Source organism: Chelonia mydas, chromosome 1, assembly GCF_015237465.2.
Source record: "Chelonia mydas isolate rCheMyd1 chromosome 1, rCheMyd1.pri.v2, whole genome shotgun sequence".
NCBI classification, from domain to species: Eukaryota; Metazoa; Chordata; order Testudines; family Cheloniidae; genus Chelonia; species Chelonia mydas.
In genome coordinates, this window is record NC_057849.1 from 67,956,170 (window position 1) to 67,983,979 (window position 27,810).

Here is a 27,810-nt window from a genome sequence, read left to right on the forward strand (position 1 = left end):
TTCCACGATATGCTATGCATCCGATGAAGTGAGCTGTAGCTCACGAAAGCTCATGCTCAAATAAACTGGTTAGTCTCTAAGGTGCCACAAGTACTCCTTTTCTTTATATCCACTGGATCTCCTTTGTCTGCATGCTTGTTGACCCCCTCAAAGATTGGTGATTGGACTTGCACATCACTCTTCAGGCTCACTTTCCGACTACTGCAAGAGATTGCCTGACACACTAGGGGCATATGGTTGCTCACATGTACATGACTCACATGCTAGACTTCACCTGAGGTGAAAACAGGGGTGACTGAAGTCTGTCTATTGTCAATCAAGGCACTCACTGTCAATAAAGGCACCCACATGCTTATTCATGTTACCAGTAAGAGTTCTGTCCTTGAACGGGTGGATGGATCCATCCAGTATCTGCAAGGGAGTTGCCTTCTCACCTCCCATCACCTAATCGCAGATGCATTGTCATTAGGCTGCGGAGTGCACTTAGATCTCTGAGTCCAAGGACTTTTGATTCGATAAGGACTTATCCCTACTCTTAAATGTGGTAGTTTTTCACAGTATATTGGGTTTGTCAGGTCTTCCTGCATCAATGAGAGTTCGATGCAAGTCTTCAAGTAAAATATGATGGCCAGGCTTTATTTGAACGGGTAGGGAGGAAGAGGTGCCAGATCCAATCAGCTTTGCCAGGACTTTCTGCTTCAGTAATGCTCAGTGTTCTACCTTCCTGCAATTCAGAACTGCTTAGCAAACCATCTTAGTGGATCCTTCTGGATAGACCACTAGTGGTTTCTCAAAACTGAAGAGGTGATGTTGATATTTCAAACTTGGGAAATCCCAGTAGTAGACCTATTCACCAAGAAACAGAACAGAAGGAAATGCTATCAGTTCTGATCCAGAGTGGGCCACAGTCCAGGCTTCATCATGGATGCATTCCTATTCCTGTGGAAGAACAATCTACTTTGTGTTCCCACCTGTACCTTTAATTCTGAAGGTGATTTTCAAATTGAAGCAGGGACATACCAGTTGATCTTAATAGCCCATGCTTGCCAAGGCAGCACTGTTTTTTGGACCTTCAGAGGTTCTTTCTTTGGTGACCCATAACTCTGCCTCAGGTCAGAAATGTGTTTTTTTTGAATCACAGAATCATAGAAATGTAGGGCTAGAAGACTCTTTCTTTCAGAGGTGATCTAGTCCAGCGCCCTGCACTTAGGCAGAACCAGCTAAACCTAGACCACCCTGAGAAGCATTTGTCTAACTGTTCTTAAACATCTCCAATGATGGGGGCTCCACAGCCTCCCTTAAAAACCTATTCCAGTGTTTAATCACAGACATTTACTTATTGTGAACCCTCACAACCTCCACCTGACTGTTTGGATGCTGATTGGTGGTTGGCAAGGGAATTAAATTGCTCTTCTTGGAGTGATTGCCCATGTCCATTCAACTTCGGTGTGAGTGCTTGCCACATGCACTGGTGCTGGAAGTTGTTCCCTCAGCAGTATCTGTAGGGGACTGGTTCTGGCACCCCCTGGAGTGACGTGTGTATACCACGGCATATAGGGTGCCGCCGGCCTCTTCCAACCTCAGTTCCTTCTTGCCACCAGTGACGGTGTATGGAACTGCTGCTGCTTCAGCTAGAGCTGTTATTTTTCATTTGTTCTAACTCTTTTGCCTCTTGTAAATATTACTGTACATAGTTTCCCTCTACTTATTTCAACCTGTTTGTTAAATTAGAGACTTAGTAGGTCCCTAAAGGGACTTTGCTTGGGATGGGGCATGCCCCGGTCCCCAGGCTTTAAATCCTGTGATCGCTGTAAAAGGCCCCTACCCATTGGCGATCCACGTAATTGTTTACGGTGTTTGGGCGAAGGTCACATTAGGGATAAGTGCAAAATCTGCAAGTCCTTCAAGCCCAGGATGAAGAAGGAGCGTGACATTCGCTTGAAGGCACTCCTGATGAAGTCTGCCCTTACCCCGATGCCAGAGCAGTGCTCTGATTTGGTGCTGAGCACTGTGACCTCAGTGCGTAGTGCCCCATCAGTACCATCTATGAGCCAGCACTGATCTCCTTCCATGGCTTTAGCCAAGAAGCCCAGGAAGATGGGGTAAGGAAGGTCTCCAGCTTCTCGCAAGGGAAAGGACAAGTCTGAGGTGGACCAAGGCCCTGTCTGGGGCGCCTCTTCACCCCCTTTGGGATCCTGGGCCCCAGCTCAGGTCGAGCGGTATAACTCAGCCCGTTCCCCGCTGGCTACCCCGGATAGTGGTGGAGGTCCTCATCAGCTCCAGGTGCCATCTCTGCCAGAGGCCCTTCAAGTGGTGCAAGACATTATGTCCCTCTCGGTGCCGCCCACTCCATCCCCCGTGGGGTGCTGGGGTAAACCTGCGTTGGGACCACTGTTCCCTGTAAGCTGTGCACGTGTGTGCGCGCACACAGATCCTAAACCCTGCACACACACACGGCGAAACACTGCGTGCACAAAAATTTACACAGAAGCACAACAATTTGCACAGAAGAAATTTTTTGCTCACATGGCCTGTCAAAAAATTTGCACAGAAGAAGTTTTTTGCGCACACGGCCTGTTAAAAATTAGAGGGAACATTGGTTGGCACCACCACAGTCTCCACCTTTCCGGCAGCGCTCCCCGTCGCCGGTGATGTCCTGCCAATTGTCGCCCTCTTGCAGCTGACACGCTTCTTACTGTGACAGGCAGACGCTTCATAGCCCCATCCAGTCTCCGGAACTAGGACAAGAGCAGAGAAGCTCAAGGCACTGCTTGCCGGTAACCGGGTTCAGACCTCTGGAGGCACGCCCACGCGCCCTCCCACCCCCCGCTCCAGGAGTTTCAGGGTCAGTGACTGGAATCTTCATGACACCGGTACCACTCCAGGGACAGGTCGAGGGACTGACAGTGATGTTCCCCAGACCATCACTGATCCCCCAGGGCGGCGTGACCATGTGCGGCTACATCTTCACAATGCCAAGCCTGCGCTAGTTCCTGCTCCCGCTCCACACCCCGGTACCACTTGCTAAGTGTGAGGCATAGATTGCCGGCCCAGGGCCGTTGCAGATCCACCGAGCGCCACCTGTTGCTGAGGCCCCAATCCAGACGCTTGTCAAGGTCAGCCAGATCCAACTCCAGGAGGGGCGATCGAGACGGAGCCATAAATCAGCCCCGTCTTTATTTGCAGGGGAGTGACCGCTCGGGCTCTGGCTCAGGTTCGGAGCAAGGTTCCCTAGCGGTGGGACAGGCTCCGGCACCTACGGTGCAGCCTATGTCAGCGGCACCACAGACGAGCCCGTGGCCTCAGATTCCGTGGCTGACACAGTGGTACCCATGGGGATTCACTCAGCCCTCTCAGGCTGCCTGTTCGGTATTTGGAGCTTTGGAGAGACTGGCTACCGCCCTTTCCCTTCCCCCTCAGCCGAAGAGGCTGAGGCTGCAGGCACAGGAGGAAGTGGGCAAGCAAGCCACCAGACCACCTATGGTTTCGGAGGACCCCTTGGTACTGCTTCCTCCTAGTCGTCACCAGACGAGGCCATAGTGGGGCCCCCTCCACTGGTGCCCCAGGATGATGCTGAGGCGCATTAGGAGCTGCTGAAGAGGGTTGCCGCGAACCTGGGCCACCAGGTGGAGGAGTTAGAGGAACCTGCAGACTCCCTCTTTTATGTTCTCTACCCTGTGGCCCCGGCCAGGGTAGCTTTGCCTCTAGATGAGGCTAAAATTACAAATGTCCTCTGGCAAACCCCCTCCTCCGAGCCTCCAATTTCCAAAAGAGCGGAGCGCAAGTACTTTGTGCCATCCAAGGGCCACAAGTATCTTTATACCCACACTGCTCCCAATTCCCTAGTGATAGAGGCGGTCAACCACAGGGAGAGACGGGGGCTACCCCGAAGAATAAAGACTCAAGGAGACTGGACTTGTTTGGGTGTAAAGTTTACTCATCCTACAGTCTGCAGTTGTGGGTGGCCAACCATCAGGCCTTACTAGGCACTATGATTTTAATAAAAAGAACAAGGAGTACTTGTGGCATCTTAGAGACTGACATATTTATTTGAGCATAAGCTTTCGTGGGCTAAAACCCACTTCATCGGATGCATGCAGTGGAAAATACAGTAAGATCATATATACACACACACACACAGAGAGAACATGAAAAAATAGGTGTTGCCATACACACTATAATGAGAGTGATCAATTAAGGTGAGCTATTATCAGCTGGAGAAAAAAACCTTTTGTAGTGGTAATCAGGATGGCCCATTTCCAACAGTTGACAAGAAGGTGAGAGTAACAGTGGCAGGGGGCGGGATGGCAATAAGCATGGGAAAATAGTTTTACTTTGTGTAATGACCCATCCACTCCCAGTCTTTATTCAAACCTAATTTAAAGGTGTCCAGTTTGCAAATTAATTCCAATTCAGCAGTCTCTTGTTGGAGTCTGTTTTTGAAGTTTTTTTGTTGTAATATTACGACTTTTAGGTCTGTAATCGAGCGACCAGGGAGGAGATTGAAGTGTTCTCCGACTGGTTTTTGAATGTTATAATTCTTGACGTCTGATTTGTGTCCATTTATTCTTTTATGTAGAAACTGTCCGGTTTGGCCAATGTACATGGCAGAGGGGCATTGCTGGCACATGATGGCATATATCACATTGGTAGATGTGCAGGTAAACGAGCCTCTGATAGTGTGGCTGATGTGATTAGGCCCTATGATGCTGTCCCCTGAATAGATATGTGGACACAGTTGGCAACGGGCTTTGTTGCAAGGATAGGTTCCTGGGTTAGTGTTTTTGTTGTGTGGTGTGTGGTTGCTGGTGAGTATTTGCTTCAGGTTCGGGGCTCTCATTTTAATGTGTGTCAGGCCCTGACCAAGTTCAAGAGCGCCCTTCCTGAGGCTTCTAGGAAGAAGTTCCAGGCGATCCTGGATGAGGGCTTGACTGCAGCCAGAGCAGCTCTCCAGGTGGCATAGGATGCTGTGGATATCGCCACCCGTACCATGGCATCGGCAATTCATTCCACAGGGCTTTGTGGCTGCTCCTTTCTGGTCTTTCCTTGGAGGCTCAGCAGTCAATGCAAGACCTCCCTTTCAATGGGCACACCCTGTTCATGGAACAGATGGACGTTAAGCTCCATGGCCTGAAAGATTCCCATACAACCCTAAAAATACTGAACCTGTACGTCCCCGGCTCTGCCTGCAAGCGGTTTAAGCTGCAGCAGCCTTAGAGCTAGGGGAGCCACCCTCGCCGGGAACCTCCCCACAAAAGATCCAGGGGTTACCCTGGCCTGGCCACCAACCCCTGTCTACATCCCAGGCGAGCTTGACCCGCAGTAAGCAGACTGGCAAGCATCCATTTTGAGGGTATGCCCGAGGGTGATCTACCGGACTGTTCACTGGATCCTTCCTGCCCTCTGTTTGCCGACAGTCTTTCTTCCTTCCTCCCTGTATTTATGTCTATAACATTGGACCAACAGGTCCTCAATAAGGTGGTGCAGGGTTACACCGTTCAGTTACTTTCTACCCCCCTTCTCACCTCTCCTCCCCGTCCCTCTTCAGCGACCCCTCTCACGAGAATCTTCTCATACAGGAGGTAGAGGGTCTGCTACAGCTGGTTGCAGTGGAGGTAGTTCCTGTGGAGTATAGGAACAAGGGGTTCTATTCCCGATGCTTTTTAATCCTCAAAGCCAAGGGCGGTCTGCGGCCCATACTAGGTCTGCAGGGCTTGAACTGCTACTTAGCGAAACTGAAGTTCCACATGGTCTCCCTGGCTTCCATCATCCCCTCCCTGGATCCGGGAGGCTGGTATGCCGCCCTCGATCTCAAAGATGCGTACTTCCACATCGCCATCTTTGAGGGACACAGATGCTTCCTTTGGTTCACGATAGGTCCTGACCACTATCAGTTCATGGTCTTCCCGTTTGGCCTACCGACAGCACCACGGGTATTTACCAAGTGCATGTCGGTGGTGGCTGCTTACCTCAGACGTCAGGATATCCAGATCTACCCATACCTCTACGACTGGCTCATCAAGGGCACTTCCAGGACCAAGGGGATGTTGCGGTGCTGCTAGTCACGTGCCGTCACCTTGGCCTGTTGGTGAACAACAAAAAATCCACATTAGTTCCGATACAGAGGATAGAGGACATCGGAGCGGTGCTCGACTCGACATGTGCCAGGGCGTTCCTGCCACTGGAGAGATTCAGGGTACTGATGGACTTCATCATGGAAGTTTCTGCTTTTCCCCTGACCACAGTCAGGGTTTGCCTACGCGTACTAGGTCACATGGTGGCGTGTGCAGATATGGTGCACCACGCCAGGCTCCGGATGTGACTCCTGCAGAAATGGCTAGCGAAGGTCTACTGCCAGTCCAGGGACCACCTGGAGAAGGTCGTCACCATCCCTGCGATGGTACTTACCACGCTGCAATGGTGGATCGACCCCGGGAAAGTCCCGGGAGGAGTTCCCTTTGTCAGCCCTCCTCACTCAGTCGAGTTGGTTTTGGACGCCTCAGATGAGGGGCGCACCTTGGCACCCTCCAGACCCAAAGTATGTGGTCCCCAGAGGAGTCGATACAACGCATAAATGTCAAAGAGCTCAGGGCGGTGTACAGAGCATGAGTGGTCTTCCTACCTCACCTGTTGGTCAGTGGTCAGAATCCTCACGGAAAGCACAGACTTGATGTTCTACATCAACAGGCAAGGTGGAGCATGATCCTTGGCACTTTGCCAAGAGGTATTCAATCTCTGGGAGGTCTGCATTGACCATGGAAACTATCTAGAAGCATGTCACCTTCCAGGGGCCAGGAACATGGTAGCAGATCTCCTAAGCAGGTACTTCTTCTGTCACTATGAGTGGGTGCGCCACCCAGAGGTAGCTGGCATGATCTTCCCGAGGTAGGGAACTCCTCAAGTGGATTTGTTCACCACCAGGCAGAACAGGAGGTGCCACAGGTTTTGTTCTAGACAGAGTCTGGGCAAGGGCTCCCTCTCCGATGCCTTCCTCCTCCTTTGGGCAGGAAGCCTGATGTATGCGTTCCCTCCAATTCCACTCATCAGCAAGGTCCTAGCGAAAATCAAGAGGGACAAGGCGCAGGTTATCATGATCGCTCTGGTGTGGCCTCACCATCACTGGTTCGGGATGCAGTCAAGCTTGTCAGTGATCCTTCTGTGGCCCCTGCTGAACCGATTGGACCTGCTGTCACAGGATCTTGGCCGACTCTTGCTCCCCACGTCCCTCCACCTCACGGCATGGATGTTGCGTGGCTGAACCCGGATGAATGGGCCTGTTTGGATGGGGTCTAGAAGGTTCTTCTTGAGAGTAGAAAGCCCTCCACTAGGCAGACATATCTGGCAAAGTGGACGAGGTTCTCCCGCTGGGCGGCCGAGCAGGGCATCTGCCCTTCACGTTCTTCGGTGCAGTCGATCTTAGACTACCTGCTCCATTTAAGGAACCGTGTCTGGCGCACTCCTCTATCAGGTTGCACCTGGCGGCCATTTCGGCTTTCATCCACCAATTCAGGGTCAGACTGTGTTCTCCCATGACACGATGGTCAGATTCCTTAGAGGCCTCAAGAGGCTCTTACCTCAAGTCCCATCCCCGTCCCCTCAGTGGGATTTCAACTTGGTTCTGTCCAGGCTCACAGCTCTGCCCTTTGAGCTTTTGGCCTCATGGTCCCTCTCTCACCTATCATGGAAGGTAGGTTTCCTGGTGGTGGTGATGTTGGTGCGGCGAGTCTCCGAGCTGCGAGCCCTGACCTCCAAACTGCCATACATGGTCTTATATGAGGACAAGGTCCAGCTCTGGCCCCACCCAGCTTTCCTTCTCAAGGTGGTGTCCGCTTTCCAGGGCAGGACTTCTTTTTTCAGGTCTTCTGCCCTAAGCCCCATGAGGCTAGTGAAGAGAGGCGCTTCATGTTTTGGACGTAATAAGGGCTCTGGCTTTCTACCTAGATCAGACAAAACCTTTCCATACGTCGACTCAGCTTTTCATCTCTACAGCAGATAGGATAAAGGTCCTCCCAGGGTCCATGCAATGGATTTCTAACTGCATCAGCTCTTGCATTCAGACCTGCTACAAGTTAGCGGGAGTCTCTTCACCGCTAATAGTCAGAGCCTACTCGACTAGAGCTCACGCATCCTCGGCGGCATTTCTGGCACACGTTCTGATCCAGGACATCTGTAAAGCCATGGCGTGGTCCTCGGTAAACATGTTCATGGCCCACTATACCATCACACAACAGGCTAGGTATGATGCTGGGTTCGGCAGAGCTGTATTGCAATCTACATCTTCCTGAACTCCTTACCTGCTTCCAGGGGTACTGCTGGGAGTCACCTAAGTTAAATGAACATGAGCAATCACTCGAAAAAGAAAAGACAGTTACCTTTTTCCGTAACTGGTGTTCTTCGAGATGTTGCTCATGTCCATTCCACAACCCATCCTCCCTCCCCCACTGTCTGAGTTTCCGGCAAGAAGGAACTGAGGGTGGAGGGGGTCAGCAGCGCCCTATATGCCACAGCAGATGTGCACCACTCCAGGGGGCGCCAGAGCTGGTCCCCTACGGATACTGCTGAGGGAAAAACTTCCGGCACCAGTACATGCAGCGAGCACACACACCTAAGTTGAAAGGACACGACCAACACATCTCAAAGAACACCAGTTACGGAAAAAGGTAACTGTATTTTCTCTGGCTGTCCAGACCATTTTATTGAACAGTATAAAACCATCCACTAGATACACTGACACTACGAAAGGAAGAGTTTTTCTGTCTGGTCTCAGGAATAAAGTGTTCCTTCTTTGCAGACTAAAGTCTGGGATGTCCTGAAATGTTTTCTCCACATAAAGAAATAGATTCTGTTTATCTAACACCACCCTGAGACTTGAAGCTGGTATTATCCGTTCTGATGGGTTCACCTTTTGAGCTCTGGCTTCACATTCTTTTTTTATGTCTTTCAGCTAAAGTGGCTTTCCTTACCATTGACCAGAAGGGTAGGGAAATTGTATCTTCTCAGTTGTTAGTCTTGTGTGCGGATAGGTTGAAGGGGAAGGTGGTTTCCACACAAAGGATTTCTATTTAATTACAACAATTAATAACAATGTGTTATGAGATTATAAAAATAACATCTCATGCAAAAATGCTCTCAGCAGACTCCATGATAGTTCTAGGAGCTTCAATATCTTGTTGAGGAAACATCCCTATTTCTGACATTTGCAGAGCAGTTACTTGCCCATCTGTTCCAATGTTCACCAAGCATTACATATCTCGGTAGCTTCCAAGGATGGAGTCAGCTTGGGAAAGGTGGTTCTGCAATACTTTTTCAGATAGACTCCAAGTCCCACCTCTGTCATGAACTACTTTGATGTCACCTAACATGGAATGGACATGTGCAATCACTTGCAGAAGAAGAAAAGGCTACTTGTGTGTTTTGTAACTATTATTCTTTGAGATGTGTTGCATGTGTCCCTTTCATGATATGTCCTCCTTCCACAATGCTTCAGAGTCCAGTTCATTTTGGATTCCAATGTTAAGGAGCCAAAGGGTGGCTGGGGTGGGTCTGCCCTTTATACTCTCAGCTGGGAGCATAAGCAGATGCAGGGTACCATTCTGGGAAAAATTTCCAGCTTCGGGCATGCACACGACTGAAGTGGAATGGATATGTGCAACATATCTCAAAGTTCAACAGTTACAGAATAGGTAAGTAACTATATCTATATATATCTATGTAAAATAAATACACTCACACACACACACACATATGTATATATAACAGCACCTTTCATACTGAAGGATCCCAAAGAACTTTGAAAACTATGTATGAGATGAGCAATTGTGCAGCCACAATTAGGATGGGAGGGGTCAACAAACAGCCAGTACGCTGCCCAACTGGGTGCCTATGTTAGGGTAACTTTTTACTAAGGACACAAGGAGGCAAGTAACAGACAAGAGACTCTTGAAAAGGTCTCTTTATTTTTTATTTTTATTTTTAAGGTCTCTTGAAAGCTTCCTGCCACTGTATATCTAGTAAACTAGGTATACTTCAATTAATTTCCCTTAGATGATGAGTGACCGAGATTTTGTTTGCACAGCAAAAAAAAACCCCTGCAGCTGGCCCATGTCAGCCGACTCCGGTTTGCGGGGCTTGGGCTATGGGGCTATTTCACTGCCTGTGTAGACTTACAGGTTCGGGCTGGAGCCTGGACTCTAGGATCCTGTGTGGTGGGAGGGTCCCAGAGTTTGGGCTTCAGCCCAAGCCCAGAAATCTATACAACCTGTACCCCTGAGTTGGCTGACACAGGCCAACTGTGGGGTTTTCTTTTCTGTATAGACATACCCTAAGTCAGCCCCATTGAGATTTAAACCTTGGCTTCTAGAAGTCTAGGTATTTCAAGATTGACATTTGTGGTTTAATATAGGTTAAATCATTATTTCACTATTTCACTTGCTCATCTACCAGTAGACAATATTGGTAGCTCAAACTTCTAAACTTTAGTGACCCGTGTAGTTCTTAATGGATAGAATGTGGAACTGCCATTCTCTCTGCTCAGTGCTCATTTGTTAGCATCTTTTTCTCTTTGTTGCTTTCTCTGCCTGTTCTACTTTCTCCTATTTTTGTCTTGTCCTTTTGTACACAAAACAACTTAGATTACGCATGGTTTGCCTTACTACTCGTGGAAACAGCTGTAGTAGTCAAGATTGCATGATTCTAATCAATTTAATTGTGCTGGTGGCTTTCCAAGGAAAGATAGTTTAGCTTGTGCACTGCAGTACATCTGTGTGTAAGTAGCACTGGCTGTCCTGGGGAAACCTGCTGGAAAGGTGCCTTGTGGGTGAGAGGCAGACTTTTGATGGGGGAGCATGGCAGAGTTGCTCATATAGTAGAGGTTAGATTTAGGCTAGATTTGCTACACATAACTGTGTTTGGAATAGGAATGCTGTTATGGATTATAAATGTAATCTAAGGAACGCCTTATAATCCACAAGTCTTAACTCTAGGAATTCTAGAACTTGAATTTGAACTGAGTACTTGATAGGCCAAGTCAGGATTGAAAACAGGCTACCACTATGACCATAAGCGGTACAATCTGTATTGGTCAATGCCGAGTGCTGGGCAGTGGTTAATTAACCCAGAAACCTCAGGAAGCGCCAATGGCTTTGGACTGATGGGCTCCTGAGGAGGGTAGTGGAACCCTTGATGGAGGAAATGCCATCAAGAGGCGGACAAGCAAATTCACTCAGTGTTTTTGCCAATTTGGGTCCTTCAGCTGAGGCTGATAACCAGTCTAGGAGAGGAGCCCCGAAAGGCAGCCAATGGAAGATTTCCTCTGCTTTGGCAACTCCTGCAGCGTAGCTGGTTCCAAATGTATCGACTCCCATCCTTCCTTTGGTCCAAACCAGCGAAGTTAAGAGAGGGATGCTGACACATGGGCAAAGCAGCACCTCCATATCAACTGCCCAGGCTATTGCAGCCACATCACATGGAGAGGGGAAAAAATTCATAGGCAGGAGTTGTAGACCAAGCTGGATGAGCAAGCATCTCAGAGAGGTGATTAAGAAAAAGCAGAAAGCCTACAAGGAGTGAAAGATGGGAGGGATTAGCAAGGAAAGCTACCTTACCGAGGTCAGAACATGTAGGGATAAAGTTAGAAAGGCTAAAAGCCATGTAGAGTTGGACCTTGCAAAGGGAATTAAAAGCAATAGTAAAAGATTCTATAGCCATATAAGTAAGAAGAAAACAAAGAAAAAAGAAGTGGGACCACTTAACACTGAGGATGGAGTGGAGGTTAAGGATAATCTAGGCATGGCCCAATCTAAACAAATACTTTGCCTCAGTCTTTAATGAGGAGCTTAGGGATAATGGTAGGACAACAAATGGGAATGAGGATATGGAGGTAGATATTACCACATCCGAGGTAGAAGCCAAACTCAAACAGCTTAATGGGACTAAATTGCAGGGCCCGGATAATCTTCATCCAAGAATATTAAAGGAACTGGGACATGAAATTGCAAACCCATTAGCAAGAATTTATAATCAATCTGTAAACTCAGGGGTTGTACCGTATGGCTGGAGAATTGCTAACATAGTTCCAATTTTTAAGAAAGGTAAAAAACGTGATCCAGGTAAATACAGGCCTGCTAGTTTGACATCTGTAGTATGCAAGGTCTTGGAAAAAATTTTGAAGGGGAAAGTAGTTAAGGACATTGAGGTAAATGGTAATTGGGACAAAATACAACATGGCTTTACAAAAGGTAGATAGTGTCAAACCAACCTGATCTCTTTTTTTCAGAAGGTAACAGATTTTTTAGACAAAGGGAACGCAGTGGATCTAATTTACCTAGATTTCAGTAAGGCATTTGATACATTTCTTCCATATGGAGAATTATTAGCTAAATTGGAAAAGATGGGGATCAATATGGAAATTGAAAGGTGGATAAGGAACTGGTTAAAGGGGAGACTACAGCAGGTCACAATGAAAGGTGAACTGTCAAGCTGGAAGGAGGTTACTAGTGGAGTTCCTCAAGGATCGGTTTTGGGACCAATCTTATTTAATCTTTTTATTCCTGACCTTGGCACAAAAAGTGGGAGTGTGCTAATAAAGTTTGCGGATGATACAAAGCTGGGAGGTATTGCCAATTTAGAGAAGGACCGGGATATCATACAGGAGGATCTGGATGACCTCGTAAACTGGAGTAATAGTAATAGGATGAAATTTAATAGTGAGAAGTGTAAGGTTATGCATTTAGGGATTAATAACAAGAATTTTTGTTATAAACTGGGGGTGCATCAATTAGAAGTAACGGAGGAGGAGAAAGACCTCGGAGTATTGGTTGATCACAGGATGACTATGAGCCGCTAATGTGATATGGCCGTGAAAAACGCTAATGCGGTCTTGGGATGCATCAGGCAAAGTATTTCCAGTAGAGGTAAGGAGGTTTTAGTACCGTTATACAAGGCACTGGTGAGACCTCATCTGGAATATTGTGTGCAGTTCTGGTCTCCCATGTTTAAGAAGGATGAATTCAAACTGGAACAGGTACAGAGAAGAGCTACTAGGATGATCCGAGAAATGGAAAACCTGTCTTATGAAGGGAGACTCAAAGAGCTTGGCTTGTTTAGCCTAACCAAAAGAAGGTTGAGTGGAGATATGATTGCTCTCTATAAATATATCAGAGGCATAAATACCACGGAAGGAGAAGAATTATTTAAGCTCAGCACCAATGTGGACACAAGAACAAATGGATATAAACTGTCCATCAGGAAATTTAGACTTGAAATTAGATGAAGGTTTCTAACCATCAGAGGAGTGAAGTTCTGGAACAGTCTTCCAAGGGAAGCAGTGGGGGCAAAAGACACATCTGGCTTCAAGACTAAGCTTGATCAGTTTATGGAGGAGATGATATGATGGGATAGCCTAATTTTGGCAATTATTTGATTTTCGACTAATAGCGGTAGATATGCCCAATGGCCTGTAATGGGATGTTAGATGGGGTAGGATCTGAGTTACTGCACAGAACTCTTTCCTGGGTGTCTGGCTGGTGAGTCTTGCCCACATGCTCAGGGTTTAGCTGATCGCTATATTTGGGGTTGGGAAGGAATTTTCCTCCAGGGCAGATTGGCAGAGGCCCAGGGGTTTTTTCGCCTTCAGCTTGGGACACAGGTCACTTGCTGGAGGATTCTCTGCACCTTGAAGTTTTTAAACCACGAGTTCAGGACTTCAGTAGCTCAGACATATGTTCATAGAATCATAGAATATCAGGGTTGGAAGGTACCTTAGAAGGTCATCTAGTCCAACCCTGTGCTCAATGCAGGACTAATCCCCAATTTTTGCCCCAGATCCCTAAATGGCCCCCTCAAGGATTGAACTCACAATCCTGGATTTAGCAGCCCAATGCTCAAACCACTGAGCTATCCCTCCCCGGGGTTTGTTACAGGAGTTGGTGGGTAAGATTCTGTGGCCTGCGTTATGCAGAAGGTAAGACTAGATGATCATAATGGTCCCTTCTGACCTTAAAATCTATGCTTCTATGATCCTTGCTGGTAACGTGGACACAACACCGAAGGTGGCAGTTACGGGTTATAAGTTCTGGCTTGATTGGTGTACATGGGTCACCTTCGACCATGGGAGGGATAACTGTGTTCCATTGGTCGGCCACCGCCCGCCACAAAGCCAGGCAGCCCCCAGACAGTTTGGTGCTGACCTGCCACAGTCTGCCTGCCTCATGGGGTGTGTGGGCCTAGACCCAAAAGTTCCAGCAGACGGAAACCTTGCACCTGACAAAAATAAGAAACCAAGAACTTTCCAGCTTGGTAGCTGGAATGTCAGGACCATGTGTCTGGGATTCGCGATGATGACCTACAATATACAAGCAGCATATGGAAGTCATCTTTGATACATCGTGAGCTGTACAAACTCATTGTTGACATTGCAGCACTTCAGGAAACAAGGCTTAGAATCATAGAATATCAGGGTTGGAAGGGACCTCAGGAGGTCATCTAGTCCAACCGCCTGCTCAAAGCAGGACCAATCCCCAACTGAATCATCCCAGCCAGGGCTTTGTCAATCGTGACCTTAAAAACCTCTAAGGAAGGAGATTCCACCACCTCCCTAGATAACCCATTCCAGTGCTTCACCACCCTCCTAGTGAAAAAGTTTTCCCTAATATTCAACCTAAGCCTCCCGCACTGCAACTTGAGACCATTACTCCTCGTTCTGACTTGCAGATCCTAAGAAGCCAGTTACACTTCTGTTGGCAAGGTAACAGCAGCGAAGAAAATCGTCTGCACAGTTTTGGTTTTGCTGTGGGAAACAAATGGGTAAAGCTTCTAGAAATACCCATTGGGAAGTCAGAGCGTATCATCTCACTTAAACTTCAGATGACCATCGGCTCTGTGAACATCATTAGTGCCTGTGCACCAACACTCAAATCTAGCCCAGAGGAGAAGGATACCTTTTACAACTCTTTGCATCAAGTTGTCAAAAGAATACCATTAGCTGAGCAACTTTTCCTCCTTGGTAACTTTAATCCAAGGGTATGTCTACACTACAAAATTAGGTTGATTTTATAGAGTTCGATTTTATACAGTCGATTCTGTATGTCCACACTAAGCGCATTAAGTCATCAGAGTGCGTCCTCATGACCGTGGCTAGCATTGACTTACAGAGCGGTGCACTGTCGGTAGCTATCCCAGTTCCTGCAGTCTCCGCCACCCATTGGAATTCTGGGTTAAGCTCCCAATGCCTGATGGGGCAAAAACATTGTCACGGGTGGTTTTGGGTACATGTAGTCAGTCGCCCGTCCGTCCGTGAAAGCAACGGCAGACAATCGTTTCGCCCCTTTTTTCCTGGGTTACCCAGGCAGACGCCATACCACTGCAAGCATGGAGCCCGCTCAGCTCACCATCACTGCTGCTTTTGTGGCAAATCTACTGTTGGGACTGCTGTGATCCAAGTAGCCAATGCGATCATTGACGTTCTGTTATCAAGGGTAGTACTCTGGGAAATGTGTGGGCCTTTTTAGATTTTAGGTGCATCATATTCCTGTCCTTTGTCACTGGTGAAGTCTTGCAGCCGTACATTCCAGTCCAGTGGGCGCTGTAACACCCCGTAGCATTTCTGTGGTTGACACATGTAACAGCTACAAGGCTCTTGCTCTTTTGCTTTGGCCGAGGTGCCTTGCCCTACCAGGACCTTCAAGCATTCGACACAGAGGCACCTGCAGCAGCTGGCATTCCTACTCAGCAGCAGCTCCTGGATGCCTTCACAGCAGATGGTGCAATAGGGCTGCTAGCCGTCCTAGTCCATGGTGTATGGCTCCACCGCTTCCACTGCAACTCTGCAGCAGATGGTGTAGTAGGATTGGTAGCCGTCATGTAGCTTGGCCGGGGGTTCTGGGAACGTCTTCCCTGCCGGGCTCCTAGCAACCTCCAGGGCATGGTGTACGGCTCCACCGCTTCTACTGCAACTCTGCTCTCCTGTGAGCTGGAGGCTTCTGCCTCAGGCTGCTCTCCCAGCCGGTAGCACCGCGCAGTCACACCTACCGCAGCCTACCTCTAGCTCCCATGGCTCACGAAGCCTGGACAGTAGTAAGGAGCAGTTCAGCTATAGGCTGAGCAAGTGCAGAAAGGTGATAGAATATGCCTTTGGACCTTTAAAAGCTCGCTGGCTCTGTTGGTCAGACGTCAGCGTAACCAACATGCCCATTGTTACTGCTGCTTGCTATGTGCTCCATAAGATCTGTGAGAGTAAGGGAGAGATGTTTATGGCGGGGTGGGCGGTTGAGGCAAATTGCCTGGCGTCCGATTTTGAGCAGCCAGACACCAGGGCAATTAGAAGAGCACAGCAAGGCACGCTGCGGATCAGAGTGGCTTTGAAAACCAGTTTCATGACTGGCCAGGCTTCGGTGTGACACCTGTGTGTGTTTCTCCTTGATGCAAATCCGCTCCCTTTGTTGATTTTAATTCCCTGTAAGCCAGCCACCCTCCACCCTTCGAAATAAAGTAACTATTGTTTTGAAACTATGTATTCTTTCTTTAGTAATTAAAAAGAATCAGATAACGGACAAGGTAGCCGGGGTGTGGTGGGGGAGGAGGGAAGGACAAGGCCACATTGCTTATTGTAGCCACACTAAAAATCAAATTGTTTGAATGACAGCCTTCTGTTGCTTGGGCCATCCTCTGGAGTGGAGTGGCTGGGTGCCCGGAGCCTCCCCCTCCCTCCCCCCTCCTCCCCCCTCCCCCGGCGTGTTCTTGGGCATCTGGGTGAGGAGGCTATGGAACATGGGGAGGAGGGTAGGCGGTTATACGGTGGATGCAGTGGGGTTCTGTGCTCTTGTTGGCTTTCCTGCAGCTCCAACAGACGCTTCATCATGTCCATTTGCTCCCCCATTAGCCTGAGTATTGCGTCCTGCCTCCGCTCTTCGCGCTCACTTAATTCTTTCCTGGCATCTGCCACTGAATGCTTCCATGCATTAAGCTGTGCCCTATCAGTGCAGGAGGACTGCATGAGCTCGGAAAACATATCATTGCGAGTGCGTTTTTTTTTCACCTTCTAATCTGCGATAACCTCAGGGATGGAGATGATAGGGGGAGCGTAGAAACATTCTACACGTTACGATTCTGGGGGGACTGCATGGTCACCTGTTCTGCTGAGTTCGCCATGCTGACCAAACAGGAAATGAAACTCAAAAGATCCCGGGGCATTTCCTGTGTACCTGGCTAGTGCATTGGAGTTCAAACTGTTGTCTAGAGCAGTCACAATGGAGCACCTGGAATAGCTCCCAGAGGCCAGTACCGTTGATTTGCGTCTGCATTACCCCAAATTCGACCCAGCAAGGTCAATTTTAGCTCTACTCCCCTCATCGGGGAGGAGTACAGAAGTCGATTTTAAGAGCCCCTTAGGTCAACAGAATGGGGCAGTCATTTTAAATAGACTGAACACGGCTAAATTCAACCTAACCTCGTAGTGTAGACCAGGACTAAGAGTCGGTGCAGACAACAACTCATGGCCAGATTGCCTAGGACATTTTGGCATTGGCAAGTTGAATGAGAACAGCCAACGACTTCTTGAATTCTGCGCCCAAATCCAAATGTGCATTACTAATTCATAATTTACAGGAAAAGATTGCCACAAACTGTCATGGCGACTTCCACGGTCAGGCCAGTGGCACCCATTAGACTTTGTTATCATCAGGAGAAAAGACCTACCCTTAGTGCAGAACACTCGCATGTTCCGCAGCACTGATTGTGACACTGAACACTCCTTGATTATTAGCAGTGAAGATTACAGCCAGGAAACTACATAGAGAAAAACCTAGGAGCAAGCCCAAGATCAATGCTATTAACTCTGAAAACCAGAGGAAATGCCAGGAGTTTGTGAACTTAGCATGCATGGGAAGTCATTACCAGAGAAGGCAGGGGAATTTTTGGGAAGATTTAAGAATAACAATCCATGAAACAGCTTTAGCTACATTTAGGGATAAGAGACCATCAAAAATGACCAGTTTGAAGAAAATGAAGCAGAACTATTAGCTCTCATCAACATTAAGAACACAGCCTATCTGGATCACAACAGGAAGCCAACAGAGTATACCAAAGTGAGACTTCCACATGCAAAAACCGAGATACAACAAGCAAGCAGATGCTGTGCAAATCCTAACTGGATCAAGTTCTGTGAAGAGATACAGATAGCCTCAGATATAGGAAACCTCAAAGTCATGTATGATGGCCTGAGGAAAGCTCTAGGTCCTGCTGTCAACAAGGTTGCCCTTCTCAAATTGCACAGTGGTGAAATCATTACAGATAAAAGCAAGCAGTTGTCTCATTGGGTTGAATGCTATTTAGAGCTATATGCACAGGAAAGAAACATCACCCGCAAATCACTGGATCAAATACCAACTCTCAGGGTATGCTAGAGCTAGATGTGGAGCCCACTGTGGAAGAGCTAAGCAAGGCCGTTGATTTGCTATCAATTGGCAAGGCTCCTGAAAAAGAAGGCATCCCAGCGGAAATCCTCAAGTGCAGGAAAGACACCCTATTACCATATCTTTATCAGCTGCTACTTAAGTGCTGGAAAGAGGGAGAGGGGACCACAAGAGATGCGCAATGCAAACATCATCACTTTGTATAAAAATAAAGGTGAAAAGGGTGACTGCAACAACTACAGGGGTATCCTGCTACTACGCTTAGCAGGAAAAGCTTTTGCAAAAGTCATCTTAGTGCGCCTACAACAGCTGGTGAATTGTGTCTACCCTAAATCACAGTGCCGATTCAGGGCTGGAAGATCAACTATAGACATGATATTTTCTCTGCGTCAACTCCAAGAAACGTGCAGAGAGCAAAACCAACCATTGTACATAGCCTTTGTGGACCTAACTAAAGTATTCGGCACTAAGAGTAGCAGCCGTGTTAGTCTGTAGTCGCAAAAAAAAAAAAAAAGAGTACTTGTGGCACCTTAGAGACTAACAAATTTATTTGAGCATAAGCTTTCGTGAGCTACAGCTCACTTCATCAGAGCTGTAGCTCACGAAAGCTTATGCTCAAATAAATTTGTTAGTCTCTAAGGTGCCACAAGTACTCCTTTTCTTTTTGAAGATCTTCACACAAGATCAGATGAGAAACTATTCAACCTGTCCCAACTTAAGTCAAAGACCAAAGTCAAAAAGGTGCTAATCAGGGAACTTCTATTAGCTGATGTTGCTGCCCTCATAGCCCACAATGAAGATCTATTACAAGAACTCATGGACCGCCTTTCAAGTACCTGTCAGACATTTGCTCTTGCCATCAGCATCAAGAAAACAGTTGTAGTAGGACAGGGGGTTCCACAAGATCCTTCAATTACCTTAAGTGCAAACCAGCTAGAAGTAGTCCAAAAGTTCAGCTATTTAGGTTGTACAGTGACTACCAACCTCTCATTGGATAAAGAACTAAATGTTCTCATTGGAAAGGCTGCCATCATCTTTAGCAGACTAACTAAAAGAGCATGGAACAAATCAAACCTTACCATCAAGACCCAAATGCTAGTATACCAAGCTTGCGTCATCAGCACTCTCATGTATGGTCAGGAAACATGGACAATTTATGCTCATCAGGAGAAAAGGTTGAACAGTTTCCACTTATGCTGTTTATGCTGCATACTCAACACCAAATGGCAAGATAAAGTCACCAATGCAGAGGATCTTCAAAGGGCAAATTTACCAACTGTGACAGCCCTGCTCAAGCGAAGACGACTGCGCTGGCTGGGCCATCTGAGTAGGTTGGAAGGTGGATGCATACCCAAGGACGAGATCTACGAGGAGCTATCAGAGGGAACAAGAACAGGACATCCCAAGCTTTGCTATAAAGACATATGCAAGTGAGATATGAAGGAATTTGAAATTGATCCTGACTAATGGGAAATCTTGGCAAGTGATTGTAACAAGTGGCGCCATCGTCTCCGTCAGGGTATCAAAGTCCATGTTGGGAGCTGGCTCCTACAGCTTGAGGAGAAAAGAGCCAGTAGGAAGCAAGCAGCTCCCAACTAAGATGTATACATTTACAGTAACTGCCAAAGATCATGCAAATCTCGGCTTGGCCTATTCAGTCACATGAGACATTGCAAACCATCTACATCATAGGCTGCAATTCCCACCGTGTCTCACAGATGAAAGGATGCCAGCAACAGAAGTTGATTGGTATTGTACTACTTTAAAAAAAAAAAGAAGTCTGACATTTGTTGTCATTTGCACTTGCATGTGGCAAATACCTTAATAAAACAGTATATGAAGTTAGGTACTTTTTCCAATTTCAGTCTAGTAGATCTGGTAAATGCTCTGTATTTATTTGCAATAAAAGCTTGAAATCTCAAATCTGTTATCCATTCTGTATGCCAGTGGATCTACTGCAGTATTCTGTTAGCATACAATATAAGCAAAGCCTCAGTAGCTACACTTAATAGTACCAAGAATCCACTATGGGCTTTCTTCTTCCTCTACTGAAGTAACTGTTAATGTAACCTGTGCTGCTGAAGAGCCATTGTTATTTAAACAATATTTACTTTGTCATACTCCCCTTGTGTCTGCATAAAGCCACCCTAAACTTCTCTCCAGAGTGCCTCTGTGTGGTAACGTTTAGGGAAACTGGTAGTGACTCAGGAAAAGGAGAGACAAGAAAAGTAGCTCTGACCCAAGCACTGATCTTATTATGCAAGCTGATCATTAAAGCTAGTGCCAGGGAACATGTGAATTTATAGCTGGCTAATAATTGTAGCTGATTGTCCAGTTTCTTTGAAAAACAAATTTCAGGCTCGCAATCTAGTCCAAAGTATTCCACCTGTGCACTGGTTATACTGTTGTACATGTGCAGTCCACCCCATAGAACTTGGTTTTTGTTTGCATTACTTAAAGTAGTTGTGACTTGTATTTATTGGATATTATTTCACAACAGAATTCTTTGCAGCCTGGTATACTCTGTTTTAATTATAGTGGAACCTGATGATTTTATTTTTTAGATTTTCGGTCACAAGGCAGGTTTTTTTTCCATAGTAGCCCACTGCTAATAAAAATTGCATGTATAAAGCCGTAGGGCAATAGGTCTGAAATAAAATAATGAATTAGTAACAAAATATCCTATGGTTGGCTTGGGGAAATGAGTATTGGTGGCTGGGGATGCGGAGTTGCCTCTATGTAGCTGGCTTGAATTTGGCATGCTTGGTAATTGCTGAGAAGTCATTATCATCTGACAGCTGATGAGTGGCTTATGTGAAATGAGTAGGTGTTTCAATCCAAAAATCACTAATGGACGAGTTCCACATAACAAAAAACTGCCATCAAAATTGGCATTTATTAGTACCTTTCTTGGCACTTAAGCAGAGAAGTCAAAGACTGAACAGGCATGGAGACTGTTCCCTGAAAGAATTGTTATCTGCAGAACAGAGTTCAGGGACATACATGTCAGGGGAGTGCGGGAAAGTTTGTATTACCATTCCTTGTGCTGTAACTGTTGTGTAGATAAAGAGATCAATTCACTTTTCCGGGTTGTTAATCTGGAGTCTTTCCTAAACATCAAATTTACTTTAAAACATGCAATCCTAATACTGTGTTTTATTTATTGTATTTCTTATTATTTAATACTTTGCAAGGGTGATTTTGTAGCTGTTTATCTTAGTAATTTGATAGTTTTTCCTATGCATTGTTTGTTTCAGTCCAAAAATTTTGCAAAAAAACACCAATTAATCCCAACAACCCACTCCAAGAATGGTTCAATTGTTTTATAGCTGCGAAGTATTGACTTTGGTTCCATAAATAGGTTTGTTCAGACATATTATTATTTAAAAAGTAACTGAATATCATTTGTGTTTATATAAGAAAACATATTTATAGGTAGTTTTCTGTCAACGTTGTTTCACTCTATTTAAACGTACTGCTATTTAGTAACCTGTGGTTGGGTTTTGTCTGGTAGAATCTCTATATGTAATGTTTGAGATTTTGTTTGTTTGTTTCTGTTTTTAGCCTGAACACACCACCTGGAACAAAAATCAAGCTGTCAGGAATTGTTGAAGTGAAAAATGGATTCCTGCTTTTGGATGACAGTAACACTGTTGTTCTCGGCGGTGAAGTGGATCATCTTATAGAAAAGTGGGAGTTACAAAGGGTGAGGTAGCATCACTGTGAATGCTTGTCTTACAGGAGGTTAATTATATATAACTTCTGCAAGCTAATTGTGACTAATAAAATGTTAGAAGTTTTTATACAATAATAGTATTTTAAATGCAAATATTTAGAACTTCGCTGCCCAAGTTATTGTTATGGGTAAAGCCAAATCACTGTAATTAAATGTAATATTTTATGCTGCCGTTCAGATGCTGCCCATGCAGAAATAAGTGAAAACTTTTGAGCAACAAATGATTCATTTTTTATTGTGCAGAATTTTAAATTTAAAATGTGGGTTAAAAATTATATTGGCCAGCAAGCTGTTTTTAGCTAATCATTCTCTTCACCTGAAGCAGGTATGCGGCCATCTGTCTGTTGCAATGTATTTAAGCGTGGTGGTGATTGGCAGGATGGTGGTTGTGGTTTCCCTGACCAGTGCATATAGATTTTTTTTTTCTTGCAACAGAATTTTAAAATAAAAGATTTTCAGTTGTAGTCTGTAAGCATACTTTTATGTCAGCTATGCTTAAACATAATTTTTGCTTATGTGTCAACAGTAGTATAAATAAGGCTGCAGTCACGTAAGATGAACTGAAGGTGTTGAGAGCTTTTAAAAATCTTTGTGATTTCTTTAATTTCATTCACTCCACTCTAATATGGCCAAATTAGGAGAGCATATCAGTGGAGAAAATGTTATAGGCTGGCTATTTTCTTCTCCAATATTAATGATAAGACAAAGCAATGATGATTATTCCCAGAGTAGGAAACTTTGGACTTGTGACAACGTTCTAGCCTATTGATTGATTTCTGTTATACTAAATGATGTAGATTGTCGCTTTGCCAGATGGATTTAGGGACCATTGAGTGATATTTGTTCACTGAATTATCTTAAATATTTAATGGTTCAGAATGTAGACCGATTGCATATGTCAACCAATCAAAGAGCTTCTTACCCATGAGCATTATTTTCAACAGACACTAATTTTGGCAAAAGTATTCTTTGCTATTGTTGAAACTATCTTTGGTCTTAGTATGGGAAGTGTTTTTTTTTTTTTTAAGTATTTTGGACAAACTCAATTATAATTGATTTGAATGATTTTGACTTATAAAAACACACGAATAAAGAAAATGTGTGTTAACATCTCTTTTTGTGCTCCGGTAATTGAAAAATAGTTGTAAAAAAATCAATATAATCTGTAAACTGTGTAGGTATCCTTAAGCTATGCTGCCTTCATACAAATAATGTCCGAAATGCTAAATCAAATTGTGTAATCTCATGTCCTGTGCATCTCCAAATCTGGTGTCATAAAGAGAAGAGAATTCCAAAGGTAAGGGTTGTCAGGTGTAGAGCTCCACTAATATCCTTGAAAATTCAGCTCTGGGGCCGACAGCAAAATAATTTCATTCATAAAATCAACAGGCCCAGCTTGACAAAGGCCTGGCTGGGATGATTTAGTTGGGGTTGATCCTGCTTTGAGCAGGGGGTTGGACTAGATGACCTCCTGAGGTCTCTTCCAACCCTAATCTTTTATGACTCCATGAAAGTTTGCAGATGACACAAATGTGGGGAGTGGTAAATAACGAAGAGGGCAGGTCACTGATTTAGAGCAATCTGGATCTCTTGGCAAACTGTGCACAAACAAACAATATGCATTTTAATACAGCTAACTGTAAGTGCATGCGAGAATGTAGGCCATACTTACAGTATGGAGGACTCTATCCTTCAAAGGAATGACTCTGAAAAAGATTTGGAGATCGTCTTGGATAATCAGGTTAACATGACCTCCCAGTGTGATGCTGTGTTCAAAAGGGCTAATGTGATCCTGGGATGCATGAACAGGGGAATCTGGAGTAGCAACAGAGAGGTTATTTTACCTCTGTGTTTGGCACTGGTGTGACCACTGCTGGAATACTGTGTCCTGTTCTGGTGCCCACAACTCAAGAATGATGTTTATAAACTGGAGAGTGTTCAGAGAAGATCCAAGAAAATGATTAAAGAACTAGAACACATGCCTTATAGTGATAGACTCAAGTAGCTCAATCTATTCAGTTTAACAAAGAGAAGGTTAAGGGGTGAGTTTACTACAGGCTGTAAGTTCCTATATGGAGAACAAATATTTAATAATGGGCTCTTCAGTCTAGCAGAGAAAGGTATAACATGATCCAGTGGCTGGAAGTTGAGGCTAGAGAAGTTCAGACTGGAAACAAAGTGTAAATTTTTAACAGCAAGGGTAGTTAACCATTGGAACAATTTACCAAGGGTTGTGGTAGAATCTCCATTTCTGGCCATTTTAAAATCAGGATTGGATGTTTGTCTAAAAGCTATGCTTCAGAAATCATTTTGGGGAAGTTCTATGGCCATTATACAGGACATCAGACTAGATGGGCACAATGGCCCCCTCTGGCCTTGGGATCTATGAATTGAGGATAGAGGCTCTCTGTTCCTGTGCTCAGCCACACCCTGGTCTAGCCTGGGGCAGGTGGGAACAGCCAGTATATGGAAAGTCCAGCTTTGCTCTAGTATCCCTGGGATGGAGCTTGCTCAGAAATTCTGTTTCTATGGGGATGGCCCACATGCAGTTCTGTCACAAGTAGCAGCTGAGAGAGGATAGAGTTTGCTCAGTTGCTTTGTGGGGATGGTGTCTATGCAGTGTTATCAGCACTGGGAGCTGAGAGAGGCTGGAGTATGCTCAATGAGGATGAGATCTTCTGAAAATTTAGCTGCTAAAATCAAAGTGTGTTGTGTGAACATAAGAACATAACGTAAGAACGGCCATACTGGGTCAGACCAAAGGTCCATATAGCCCAGTATTCTGACTTCTGACAGTGGCCAATGCCAGGTGTTTCAGAGGGAATGAACAGAACAGATCAAGTGATCCATCCCCTGTCACCCATTCCCAGCTTATGTGAACTGTGATCCTTAACAGTTTTATCCTGGTTGCCATCATTTTCTCTTGGTGTCCATGTTCTATGCCAGGGATCAACAACTTTTGGCATGCCGCCATTTATAGGAAAAAAATTTTAACATGAGAACTAATGAAAATTTGATGGCTGTCTGGTGTCTTCTGTATGTCACCATTTTGATGTCACTCAAGAGCTATATTGTAGCGAAGTTAATGTATGCCCTTCTGCTTTGCTTTTTTACAGTGTGTAAAAACCCACCACAGGAGCATATTTTCCTGTACAAAAGTTCCCCAGTTCTTCCACAGCTATCCCAGTGGCCCTGTTAGATTCCTTACTGAGGAGGAGATAGTCCACAAGTGTAAATAAATACATTGTGTAATCATTGGCCATCTGCAGATTTTCTGATCTCTGTGATATTGTTACTACAATGATGAAAGAGCTGCACTACAAGAGAACCTCTGAAAGGGCTTAATCTGTACACAATAAATGGAAATCTCAGCAGTGGTGAAGTGTTTTGGAAATGCAGGAGCTCTTGGTCAGCCTTTTGAAATAAATAGGGAGTGGGTTTTGCTGAGGAGAGAAAATAGGAAAAACATTTATCAAAATGCAATAAACTGAATTTTCTACACATTCAGCTTGATCAAAACCTCTTCTCTCTTTCAACTCTTTCATCAGTACATTTGTTGTACAGCACCCCATGGCATGGTTTTATTATTAGTCATAGACACTGAGCTCAAAAAAGTAAAATCCATATGCAGGTAAGATAAGAAAACATTTTTCATATACTTAGATTGTAAGAGCTGTGGGTAGGGATCATTTTTGATCTACATGTGTATGATGTGCAGCACAATGGGTCTTCTGTCCATGATTAGGGCCTTTAGGTGCTACTTTATTAATTTTCAAAAGGAAAATGGTTTCAGCTGTCGAAAGAAAGTGGCCTGGGTCTTTCCAGCTCCTTGCTCTTCCATACCCAATCTGTGCTGCTTGTCATCATGGCCAGAATATAAGCAGACAGGCACATAAGGCTCCAACTGTCCTTTATTGATATAATAATACTCTGATGAGGTCAAACTAGAAGATTATAAGGTCTCTTCTGGCTTTAATATCAAAGAAAATTCTGTAAATAACTCTTTCTATACGAAGAGTGTACTCTATAATAACCCAACCTGAATTTTGGATTTTTTCCTCCAAATGAACACAGCTCCAGAAACAGAAGCTGCTAGAAGCTAGTCCAATGTGTTTATTTTCTAGTGAGAGCAAGAACTACTTGTATCTACATCTCATATGCCTGCAAAGGCGAGGGAGTGGGGAGAGAGATTATTTTGTTAATCCCCTTGTCGGCAGGAGAAAGGTCCAGTGGTTAGAACACATGTTTAGGAAGTGGGAGACATGGGTTCAGTTCCCAGCTCTGTCATGGACTTTCTGTGTGACCTTGGGCAAGTCACTTAGCCTCTGTGCCTCAGTTCCCCATCTGTAAAATGGAGATTATAATGTTTCACCTACAGAGATGTTGGGAATACGTATTTGAAAGATTATGAAGCACTTTGAGATCTACCAGTGAAAAGCACTGCAGTATAATTAGTTATCAGAATTCCCTTTATCCAAAAATCCTAGGTATCTAAATCCACAGTGTGTCCCTCATGTACCCCTATGCTAATTAATCACTTGGTAATAACATCTCAATTAGCCTATTAGGGCCTGTGCACTGTATTTGGCAGCAAGCTTCCCACCCTTGGCCCACAGACTTGTGCTAGCAAGGTTCAAGCTAGCATTTTAAAAATAGTTGTGTACACAGTACTTTGACATTGCAGCTTGGGCTGGAGAACAGGCTCTCAAGCCTACCCCTTTCCAGGCCTCAGACCATGAGCTTCAGCCTGAGCTGCAATGTTTAAACAGCAGTTTTTAGAGTGCAAGCGCAAGCTGTGCTCAAGTCTGTGGATCCAGGCCTGGAGGCTCATTCCCAGATGAAGTGTACACATGCCCTTAGGGCGGGGTGGGCAAACTTTTTGGCCCGAGGGCCACATCTGGGTATGGAAATTTATATGGCGGACTATGAATGCTCATGAAATTGGAGTTGGCACGCGTGAGGAGGTGAGGGCTCTGACTGGGGGTGTGGGCTCCAGGGTGTACAGGCCAGAAATGAGTTCAGGGTGCAGGAGGGGGCTGTGGGCTGGGGCAGGAGGTGTGGGGTTGGGCTGGGGATGAGGGGTTTGGAGTGTAGGAGGGGGATCAGGGCTGGGGCAAGGGGTTGGGGCACCGGGGGTGGCTTAGGGCTCCAGGCGGCACTTACCTCAAGTGGCTCCCGGAAGAAGGAGCATGTCGACCCTACGCAGAGGTGCGGCCAAGAGGCTCTGCTCCGCACTGCCCCATCCATAGGCTCTGCCCCTGCTGTGGTTCCCGGCCAATGGGAGCTGCGGGGGCAGCACTTGGGGCAGGGGCAGCATGCAGAGTGGAGCCCCCTGGCTGCCCCTACGCATAAGAGCTGGAGAGGGGTCACATTGCTGGTTCTGGGAGCCGCGCAGAGCAGCTCCCAATGCTGCTCCCCGGCTGGAGCGCCGGAGCAGGGTAAGCCCCAGATCCCGCTCCGCAGCGGGAGCTCAAGGGCCGGATTAAAATGGCTGGTGGACAGATGCGGGCTGTAGCTCACTAATTTATGGCTTTGCATTTGTATAGGGTCTTGAGCAGTTACCTGCAGTTACTGAGACATAATGCTCTTACAGGAGCTTGCTAGGTCTACGTCAGTGAAACTGCAGTGCAAAATAGAACTTCTGTTTATCTGGACACATGGTTATCA

The 27,810-nt window shown here is 45.7% G+C and overlaps 1 protein-coding gene across 5 annotated transcripts in view; it reads left to right on the forward strand.

The window, feature by feature from the left end:
- TDRD3 (tudor domain containing 3) overlaps positions 1-27,810 on the forward strand; it is a 301,146-nt gene that overhangs the window by 159,358 nt on the left and 113,978 nt on the right. For all 5 annotated transcript variants that reach the window (XM_037894974.2, XM_037894990.2, XM_037894967.2 and 2 more), the window contains one exon: positions 21,972-22,113. In XM_037894974.2, the coding sequence (XP_037750902.1) occupies positions 21,972-22,113 (142 nt within the window). The remainder of the gene's footprint in view (positions 1-21,971; positions 22,114-27,810) is intronic.